We start from the raw sequence: 10,502 nt of genomic DNA on the forward strand, positions 1-10,502 counted from the left end.
ACTTTGGGCACCTCGCTAATTATATTCCTCCAGTTATTAATTTCATATTATACCACACATGCTTTAAGTGAGACAAAAGGGACATTTCCTGTCCAAATAGTAAGCGGTTCTGAACATATTTTATACAATCGTCTTTTAATAGTCTTATACAAGCAACAAAAGCAACACACACGCAATAGTTGGCATTACGTTGATCCAAAAGCAAAATAGCTACCCGGTCAACATTTAACAGTCATCGAGCCCAAACTACTTACGGCTTCTGTCTACTACCGCCACCCAGCGACGCGGAGGGTGAACTACACCAGTCAGCTGCCATACAAAACCGTAGTTTGCCGATGTTGGGTTAAATGTGGAGGATTTCCCTTTCACAAACCGACGAAAGGACGATAAGTGAAATACAACCCAATTCGTCAGACGGCGAGATTGTTCATCAAAAGCAAAACGAGAGAGAACAACAGAAGTCATACATGGCTAACAAGTAAGCAAGAGCGACATCTCGTGGCGTATACTGCAACCTACACGAGGTGGTTAGATAAACCCACCATAGTAGTTTATGAATAAAGTTAAAATACGGAAAATTTACTTGGTGAAAATGGCAAAATACCCAAGTTTCCCGGAGAAAACTGGGCTGTTGACAGGTCGTAATAACTTTCATAAACGCAAACGATTAGTACGTCTAATTAAAGTGCTTTCTATGAGTCTTGTGTGCTCTGTTCACAGCCACCCCTGAACAACGGAAAAAGTGCAATTTGATATTTACGGCGACGTCAATTAACGTTTATCAGTGACATCACTCATTTCTCTTCTCATTGGACGGGAGGACGAATAATCTGGGCGGAAAACAAGATGAGAGACTACCTTTTTTATGGCAAATTGTGGGTCCTGAGCTAATCCATGCTCTCGTTTGCCGTTAGCTAGCTTGTTTTGCTAGTGTCACGAACGCACGCGGAGTTTTAGAAGACACGTGTCAGTTTTAAGTTGTAGAAGACCAAGCTGATTGTATTTATTAGTGTTATCAACATGTATACTTTCCCTTTTTTGGTTTCTTTTTTGCTCGTTTAGTTTTTTGGTTCGCTTTTATTTTTAGACTGTGCCGCGGGCCAATAAAAAGACACCCCTGGTCTACGTGTTCACCTTTACACCGAAAAATTACAAAATGCACACAAGGTGCCTGTATTTTCTGGAAATGGCTTTCTTCAGGATTCCGATTGGCTACGACGTTGTTACAGTTTGAGGTTACAGCGCTACCTGTCGCTTTGGCATGCACTTGACAGTCTCGGGATGTATTTTTATGGGCCTTGAGAGGAAACGTATATGGACGGAAATAATGTGGCACTAGCGCCACCTGGAGTTGGCAAGACGACATGACAGTAGCTGTGACGTGTGTCATGTTTGCTTCCTCTTCTGCGCTCAAATTTTACGACGGCGGAAAGACTCTTTAGCGGCATGTGTCCACTCGTCGATCGCTTCCTGCTTTCATCCCTCTAGGTCTCACGTTGTACACCTAGCCCCGCCCCTTCTCCACTAACTAGGTGACTAAAGGGTTGAAAGGCACCCTCGTCTCGTCTTCCTCCACGTTCCCGGGCTCGCTCCTTTGGGGACCGAAGAGGAGTCGCAGCAGCACTAAGGCGACGCGCACCAGCAGACGCAAGAGGAGGAAGGCGAAAGGCACGATGATCTCCATCAGGTGGAAGATGGTGACGCTGAAGCGACTCAGGACGCACGTGAGGAAGAAGGTCCCGAGCGCCACGCAGGGATAGAGCGCTAGCTTGGCCAGCATGAAGACGTGCTCCCGCCCGCCGTGGCGCACCGTCGGGTGCAGCGTCTCCCGCTCGTTGTAGAGCGCCACCACCCAGATGGCCAGCTGGAAGACGCCGGCGAAGAAGACGATGACGCAGCTGGTCTGGACCGCCTCCAGCTCGTTGCGGGAGTCGCGCGGGAACTCGTGCGTCAGCTCGTAGGCCAGCGGCAGGCCGCCCACGAAGGCCAGCGACAGCGTGTTCATCAGGCCCATCAGCCGCGTCGCCTTGGTGACGTGCAGGAAGAGCGAGTGGTGCACGAACCACAGGAGGCCCACTGTGGCGAAGGAGCCGAAGTATGCCAGGTACTCGGGACCGTAAGCCTGCAGGGCGGCCACCAGGCTGCCTCCGAAGCGCTTCTGGACCGCGCTCGGGTCGGGGACGTTGTCTTCGCTGTGGGAACGACACCAAGGTTTGTTGTCATGATGTTGTATTCGCCTTCTTTGCCGATAGCTACAAACAGGAAGTGACAAACCAAATGTCCAGGATGAGGAGCGTCGCCACAATGGCGTAGACGCCGTCGCTGAAGGCCTCCACGCGCTCCTTGCTGAGCGGCTCGCTGGGAAGGTACGTGTAGAACATCACAGAGTCCGGAGTCTCCTCCAGCGGACCTGACGAGCATGATGACACAGTTTCATTTTATCGAAACATGCGCTAGAATCAAGACTGCGCTTACCGATGAGTTTGACGCGACACCACTTGGCGCACTGAGAGATGTACGGCAGGAAGATGACGACCGCCAGCAACACGTACGACTGAAGACACGTCACAAAACACAACGTTTTTGCTCCGTCACCGTCTGACTTCAACTTCCTACTAAACACCAGAGTGACACATGGTCCACACTCGGCTGCGAGTCTAATGCTAGCTAACCCTGAATCAGTTGGGTTTGTGAACGTCATAACTTAAAAAAAAGACTCCCAAATTCACCGAAACATGTTGGAAGAAGAAGCTCTGATGACCTAATGACCAAGTTGTGTGACTTGACGTCTAAGACAAATGGCTAGCTGGATGTCAAACGTGTAGCAGGCGGAGGTGGGACCAACCAGCTGGAAGAGGATGAAAGAGAAGATGCTAGCAAAGAGGCACATGAGAGGAACCCTCAGCAGGACTTTGAGGATGTGATGCTTGTAGAAGGCGTGATTCTCCGACTCCTGGATGTGCTGGTTGAGGAGGAACGGCCGACTGAAGGCGTACAACACGATCACCGACTGGGAAGGTAAACACGTGTTTTGGTCAGGAAGGACAGCCCCAGACGATGTATGAAGACGCTCGTCCTCACCTGAATGAGACCTATCACCATGACACAGCCGCAGAAGAGGAGGATTCCCAGCACATTGGCGGGAAAGGTGGCCATCAGCGAGAACTGCAAGGACAGAACGTTACTTGTCTTGCTTGTCTCACGCGTCCATCAAAGGTGAGACTGATACTGACGGTGTACGGCAGGAAGGTAATCAGCATCATGCACGCCTGGAACACCACAACACAACATCAGGAACAACCAAGTCTCAAAACAAGTCCTGGTCCATGTGTCCGCTGACTGCTTACCAGGTTCAACAACGCCACGCAGTCGTCGATCCGCACGATCACCTGGAATAACCTGGAGCGTAAGCAGGAACAGGGAGATGTTAGACAGGAACAAACGACGCTGGTCAAACAGGAAGACCCCAGGGCCAAACAGGAACAACAACAACAAAGATCTAACAGGACTAGTAGGAAGTCAAACGGGAACAAGACAAGTTGGACAGTAACAATAAAAGGTATAAGAAGAAGAAACGCAAAGGGTCTATCAGGAATCATTGAACGTTCCCAGGAACAACTAGAGGTCAAAGCAGAACAGGAAGGAACAACAAACGTCAAACAGGAAGATTAAGTCTTTAAGTCAAAATTAAAGCACAAAAGAAAGTCAAACAGGAAAAACCCAAGGGGATCAGGAATCCATCCATCAGGAATTACAAGAAGTTAAACAAGAACAATCAGGGGTCAAATTGGAACAACACAAGGGCAAACAGGAACAACAAAGGTTCATCAGGACATCAGGAAGTCAAACCCAAGCAAGACCAAGTTGGACAGTAACTATAAAAAGTAAAAGAAGAAGAAACGTGAGGATTCAAAGTTCAATCACTGAAGGTTACAAGAACAACTCGGGGCCAAGGCGGAACAGGAACAAACCAGGCTGGAACAGCGAAGGTCCAACAGGAACAAGTAGGTGTCAGACAACGGAACGGGACACGAACAACCAACCCTAGAAGAAGTCACACTGGAACAATCACAGGTCAAACTGGAGCAATCCAAAGGGCAAACAGGAACAAAAACAAATCAGGCATGAATAACAAAGGCCAAACAGGAATAAGAAAAAGGTGAACAGAAACAAGTCAGATGACGCAACGAGAGGTTGGACAGGAACAGCCTGGGGACAGACAGGATCAATCGGGGGTCAAATGGGAACAACTCAAAGACAAAGAGGAACAACTCAAATGGCAAACAGGAATAACAAGAAGTCAGAAGAGGACAACAAGATGAAAGTTCAAAAAGAAAAGTAAGATACCAAAGAGGAATAAGAGGAGGAAGTAGGAATTCACACAGGAAGCAGGACGTTTGGTTGCCACGCCAACAGAGGTCACCTGATGTGCGAGGCCCAGGCCACGGTGACGATGAGGAAGGTCATCAGGTAGACGGCGATCTTCGTGGTCAGAAGAAGCTGGATGCTCTGCGTCAACTCCTGGAGGAGGAGGGAGACAGCGTCACCATGGCAACGTGACAACAGAACCCTTTATGACGTCACACTTTACCTCGTCGTCCTCCATTTTGATGTGAGCGACAGGAAGAATCTGCAAACATATTTCCTCTGTTAGCGTTCCATATTCCACTTCTAACCAACTAGCACTTAAGCCTCGTCCCCTTGTAAGCACTGCGTCTGGTAACGGTAACGGTAGGTAACGACGCCCCTGTTTGTAACCTTCGGGGCTCTCCTCCAGTTCGGCTGAGGTGTCTTACCATGACGGTGGCAATGATGGAGATGAGAGCGTCGCTGTAGGCCAGCAGGCGGTGGGAGGACTGCGTGCCGTCGGGTTCTTCGCGCTCCGAGGCGGCCAGGCTCTCCATGGAGGCTGCCGGCTGCTCCTCCGCGTCCTCGCCGACCTGCTGTTCGATGACAGCGGCGTGATCCTCGTCGTCGTCGTCGTCGTCGTAGTGTCGGACCATCTTGAGAAGAGCTCAAGCCGACACGATGGTTTGTTTGCAAACAACTGAATGACAGCTGACCGGAAGGGGCGGGGTTTAGGGGAAGCGGACAGGCATGACGTAGCAGCTATTGCTAGCAGAAAGTAGTCTCACTCCTTGCACTAAAAGTGACCCAGATCACTTTTCTAATTACTGCTCCCTTGTAAAACGCCATGCATGTTTAAAGTTTACGTAATAAATAGGAACGTTTGAGGCAATAATTTGAAAGTTTATCGCAAGCTGCCTTACTAATAGAATGCTTAGCGAGGTGTTTCACTCTTCTGCCGCTAGAGGGCGACATTACTCTAGCTTAGTGAATTCATTCCGCTGCTCCGCACAAACGAAACAAAAAGTCATTTTTTTCCCAACACAATGTCAGCTTCCCAGCCAGATAGCTATTTGCTGTAAAGAAATTTATGTATTTTTAAAAAGTTAACAAAAAAGTAAAAATATAATTTAAAAAACGTGGAGCACGGAGCGCTTCTCCCCAACCACGACGGAACTTCCAGATGTCGTCGGACCTGAAAGTGGAGGTGACAGCCGACGTGGAGGGCAAGTACGAAAGTGTGTTTCAGCTGGCTGGCGTGGAGGAGGACGTGGTCACCAGGCTGGAGAGGAGAAGCATCCTGAGCAACGCCAGAGATGAAGGTGAGAAAGGCACTTATTGATCTGTAGCTGAGTGAAATATTTGATTTAAAATACTGTGCTTTTCGTTGTGAACATTCTCAAAACCTGCATTTATGTTTTGACGGAACTTTTTGTTGTTGCGGTTACTGTTGCAAGGGGGACCCTTTATGGCGACGCACACAGGGAGAAACGCGTGTCTGCTGCCATAACCTGGACGTTTGAGCAGCTGGTAAGACGTGTTATAGGGTGTCTGCTCCTGTGGGTAACAAAATGCTTAAAAATCAGTGTATATTGAATGTGTAGATATTACAAGCATTTGCTAAATCGTTGTGGAGCTGTTTTGGTGACTTTTGGCTTGAAAAACGTCATTAATATTCCACTTAAGTTTGACGAAAATTCCCCTTTTATGTGACTTGCTGCAGAAGTCAGGGGATGCTGCTGTGTGTGCTTGCTAATAGTGTGCCCTCCTTGCCATCGTTCCACGGGTATGTTAATTGCCAAATGTTTCTATGTTTAATATGCACCTGGAGGGATTGCACCATTCACAGTTAAGATAAGATACACTTTGTTGTGCACTTTATAAAACTTAGAAGTACATTGTCTACGGGGGCTAGAACGCCCGGTGAAGCTTTTATTTTTTGAAATGTTTTATTTTTGTTATTGAAATGTCACTTTAAGAGAATGGATGCTTAAATGTGAACAGTTTTATTATGTTGTACAAACCAAAGATAACATGGATGTTTGAGCAGCTGAAGTCAGGTGATGCTGCTGTGTGTGCTTGCTGATAGTGTGCCCTCCTTGCCATTGTTCCACAGAAATAAAAGTACAGATCCTGACTTGGTGTGTGTTCTTCAATCCAGATGCCATTACAAGTCTGCTACAGATCCATGTCACCATGACAACGCAAGCTTTCCTAGGGACCACCACATAATGACAAGGGAGGAGCTGGTTAACGATATCAAGGGAGTTGGGAGCACAGCAAGAAAAGCAATTGGTAACCACTTGGATTGAGATCCTGCAGTGCTGAAGGTCCCCCTGCTCAAGAAGACTAATGGACAGACCCGTCTGAACGTTTGACAGTCAACACCTGAACGACTCAGACACTCAGACTCAGGCTTGGGAGAATGCGATGCGGTCAAGGGCAGCGAAACTGGACTCTTTGGCATCAGCTTCACGCGACATATCAAGCGTTCCAAGTGTCGAAATGCTGAACACGATCCCAAGAACCTCGCCCCTGCTGCCAAGCGTGGAGGTGGAACTGTTCTGCTTTGGGGATGTTTCTCTGACCACAATGCCTCCTGAGATGACCAACTACAGGAAACATCTGGCCTCTGTGCTTGCCAACAAGGTCCACCAAGCACAAAGCCACATTTTCCTTGGGGATCCAATTCAAATTCAAGCTGATGCCAAAGAGCTCAGTTTTGGTTCTCCCAAGCTTTGCCTGAGTCGTTCAGGTGTTGATTGTGGAACATTCGCACGGGTTTGTACGTGTGTCTTCTTGAGCAGGGGGATGTTATCTTAATCCATTTCAGAAAAGTGTTTTGCTAACGCTTCTCTTGCTGACTGTGCTCCCAACTCCCTTGACATCATTAACCAGCTCCTCCCTTGCGATCGTGTGATGGTCGGTTGGTGTATAATATCTCTGTCTGTTGGGGTTGTCAAATATTTGTGGTTTGTTTTGGAGTCGGTGGATTGAGTATTTGCTGTGTTTTGATTCATCGGCTTGTCTGGTACCGCTGAGACGCTCTTTTCCGTTTCCGGGTCACGTGATTGCTGTAGCAACTGTTGCTAAGCGGTTGTCGCTTGTCGTTCAGTGGCGAGTAAACGATTCAAACCACTTGTCCTCGACCCCTGTCTCGGTTTGGATCACGCCTCCGCATGTGGTGACCCTCGCCGTGAGTAATAAGTCGACACGTGTGCATCCTTTTTGAGGGAATCTTTCACGTGAGTGCATGTTTGCACGAATAATGCTAAATTAGTGTATTTTTACTATATGCGTCAATACGTGTTTATGCTACAATTATTACTATGAAATGATGCTATGTACGACTTATTAGGTTACGATATTCACGTTAACATGTCGAAAATGTACTTATGTAACTTTTGTGTGCTTCCGGATGAGTTTGTTAGTTGCAAAGCTGGTGAAATACACGCCTCGTCATTACACCAGCGCTGCTTGATGCTAACAAGGCTTCTAACATCGATGCTATCTGTGCCTGCAACTATTAAGTTGCTCGAATGTTGGCGACGCAGACGCAGCCTTGGCACACCCGCGGTTTCAGCGCATGGAAACCCAGTTCCGCCTGCGAGGGATGTGACAAAACACTTTCCTCTGGTAGATGACGACCAAACAAGTGTTCATTATCATCTGGCTATACCGCTTTCACCCAGCAGGGGTCAGTGTTGTCTCACAAAGCCATCGGTTTAAAAACAAGCTTGCTGGGGACTTTATTTTGATATGTATGTATACGTTTCACTTTCATTTGTTTAAAAATAATCCTGGAATATACCTCGACAGCATCCTCTAACTGGACTGACCTATACACCTTGAGGACACTCCCACCTCTTTAAATTGGCTTTTGACGTCTAACGCTTCCATTTGATTGTACTGTATGTTTAGTTGTTGTTTTCAGCTCTCAGGTTGATTCCCTGTCTTTGTTGCTTTACTGTATATGTTTTGTATTTTATTGTGAAGTGTTTTTGAGTTTCTTGAAAAGTGCTTTTCAAAAATGTAAGTATTATTTAAAAAAAGAAAGCTAAAATCAATCAAATGGAGGCCATTTTAGTTGAGTTTATTTCAGGATAAAGACATCACAGGGTGTGCAGCATGGTGATCTTTGGAAGGACACCTCTTGTGTTTCTTTATTGGATGGTGCAGGTGTACCTAAAGTTGTGACCCGCTCCACCTCCCAGAGATGAGGCCTTCAGACCCGTGGTGGATTTAGTTTTAGTCAATGTCTGTGTTGACGGATGGGACAGAAGATCTGCGGGGACGCAGAGGAGCTTTCTGCAGACCACAGAGAAGAGATCGGCCGTGTGATGGTCTGCACCTCTCAGTCCATAAGTCAAAGTCCTCTTTTCCAGGTTCCTTCTTATTAACATCCGCTGTCACCTGTTTCACAAAGTCCCAACATGGCACACGAGTGGATTACATGACAAGTTTCCAGCAGCCGTCGAACAAATTCCTGCTTCAGACGTCTTGCTTTGCCAATCTGAAACCTGCTGATATTTTATTTTTAATGTCCGTCCACTTGTTGCGTCTCAGGTGGTCCTCCTCTGTCTCCAAAACAAAGTCATGAGCCAAGAAGTAGGGTGGTAGCTCTTTTGACGCTCTCCTTCTGCAAAAGGGACACTGTTTGCTTGGAGGTTGTCCTCTGAGCGCGTCCAAGCAGAGGACACAGAAGCAGTGATGGCAGCTGAGAGACGCTGGATCTTTGCACGCCTCCAAACACACGTAACACTGCTGCTGCTCTTCCACTCTTGATGCCTTTGCAGACTTCGCAGACTCCATCACGTCCTCTAAACGCAGTTGTCAAAGAGAAGTGCATGCAGGTACACAGGCTGCCACGCCACCTCCTCATCAGGGTATAAAGCTGAGTGGGAGGGACCGGAAGAGAGTAGAAGAGCAGGAATGTTGCAGAACTTTTAGTAACAAAACTGCGGCTTTGTGATTTCATGACAAGTGACTGTGAGCACATGAACACCACCCAGCAGGCATATGTTACCTGGAAACACACAGTACACGCACACATACAGTAATACACTTCATGTGCTTGTTTAGAATTCCACCAAGAAAGGTGTTTAGGAACTGAGGAAATGTTTCACACACTTTAAATACAAGATGAAGAGGTACTTGCATGTGTACTAGACTACAAAATACAGTAGTAGAAGAAAATAAGTATTTATTGGTCCTGCAATGAGAGAACGTAGTTTTCACAGCAGCGACGTGTGTGTAATACTGCATAATCCATTCACCCACATGAGGTAGCCTACTCAGTTGGTGGAGTGTTACGTACTCCTTTCACTTCCCTTTTGTACCGGTCCTGCGAGCCTAGGAGTCTGGATGGAGTCTGATGTGAAATATTCCACTCTATGTAAAACCTGTGTTCCCAAAGCGGGGTACGCCAATCGCCATTTGTGGTACGTGAATAAAAATGACAAACAATTCCGAGCGCACTTGAAGGCCTCATAGCGGCATGAAGTTCTCCCCTGCTCCGTGTGAGTTATATGAACAAGTAAGTAAGCCCGATGATTATGTTGTGCATTAAGAGTGTTTCATCTTGAAGGTTTCACTTTTATTAGTGGTGTTCCGATCCCCGGACTGTGTAACCCATCCACGTGTGTGCGTGTCGGGATGAGAGTGGAGATTCCCCTGAAAATGAGGCTTTATCGCCGCTTGTATGTGTTTTTCTACTTTGGATGTTTGTTCCACTTTCCCTTTCAATTTGGTATCAAACTAATATGCAGATTTTAATTCAAAGCGGACAAAAGTGAAGCTCAAGGGAAGGATGACAACATCCGGCTGAAATAAAAGACGTGCAGGAGGAATACTTGCATACTTGATTCATCTCCAAGAGAAATTCACACCTTACCTGTTGATCAGTGGTTCTGGAAAACGTTTGGCAAAACTCGACCGAATTGTACACATTTTTAAACGAGAATTACTTAGTATAAAAGAAATTCAACCAATGAATCATGTTTAATATTTCAGTTGAATGAAATGTAAAAATAGTTGATGTTTTTTGAGTAGGGGGTGCGTGGCTGAGGGGGTACGCCACTCACTGGTGGAATACGGCTTTCAGTCAATGAAACCAGAGGCCAAAAATATTCACATTTTTATTCTTTTTTTTTTTT

The 10,502-nt window shown here is 46.8% G+C and overlaps 1 protein-coding gene across 2 annotated transcripts; it reads right to left on the bottom strand.

Annotated features, from left to right (window-relative positions):
* On the bottom strand, window positions 1-5,099 carry tmem175 (transmembrane protein 175). 2 transcript variants are annotated; one of them, XM_054774494.1, is made up of 10 exons: window positions 4,797-5,099; window positions 4,592-4,630; window positions 4,424-4,521; window positions 3,348-3,399; window positions 3,234-3,269; window positions 3,082-3,165; window positions 2,846-3,010; window positions 2,476-2,554; window positions 2,275-2,410; window positions 1-2,192 (listed from the first exon to the last, which is right to left on the bottom strand). In XM_054774494.1, exons 1-10 carry the CDS (start codon window positions 5,001-5,003, stop codon window positions 1,529-1,531), a joined length of 1,560 nt encoding a protein of 519 aa, XP_054630469.1. In that variant the 5' UTR covers window positions 5,004-5,099; the 3' UTR covers window positions 1-1,528. The 2 variants fall into 2 exon arrangements, with proteins under 2 accessions (XP_054630469.1, XP_054630470.1); XM_054774495.1 differs by lacking the exons at window positions 4,424-4,521; window positions 4,592-4,630; window positions 4,797-5,099 and adding an exon at window positions 3,972-4,419 and having other exon boundaries at window positions 2-2,192.
* Window positions 5,100-10,502: the final 5,403 nt, after the last annotated feature.

The sequence above is a fragment of the Dunckerocampus dactyliophorus genome, chromosome 4 (assembly GCF_027744805.1).
Source record: "Dunckerocampus dactyliophorus isolate RoL2022-P2 chromosome 4, RoL_Ddac_1.1, whole genome shotgun sequence".
Classification (NCBI taxonomy): domain Eukaryota; kingdom Metazoa; phylum Chordata; class Actinopteri; order Syngnathiformes; family Syngnathidae; genus Dunckerocampus; species Dunckerocampus dactyliophorus.

Bases quoted from the DNA above. Each gene is read 5' to 3' on its own strand.
- tmem175 (XM_054774494.1), bottom strand. From the start codon at position 5,003: ATGGTCCGACACTACGACGACGACGACGACGACGAGGATCACGCCGCT. The intron at 3,166-3,233 runs GTCAGTATCAGT...CTGTCCTTGCAG, and splicing joins TTACCTTCCTGCCGTACACC to TTCTCGCTGATGGCCACCTT. The intron at 2,193-2,274 runs GTTTGTCACTTC...TCGTTCCCACAG, and splicing joins CTCCTCATCCTGGACATTTG to CGAAGACAACGTCCCCGACC.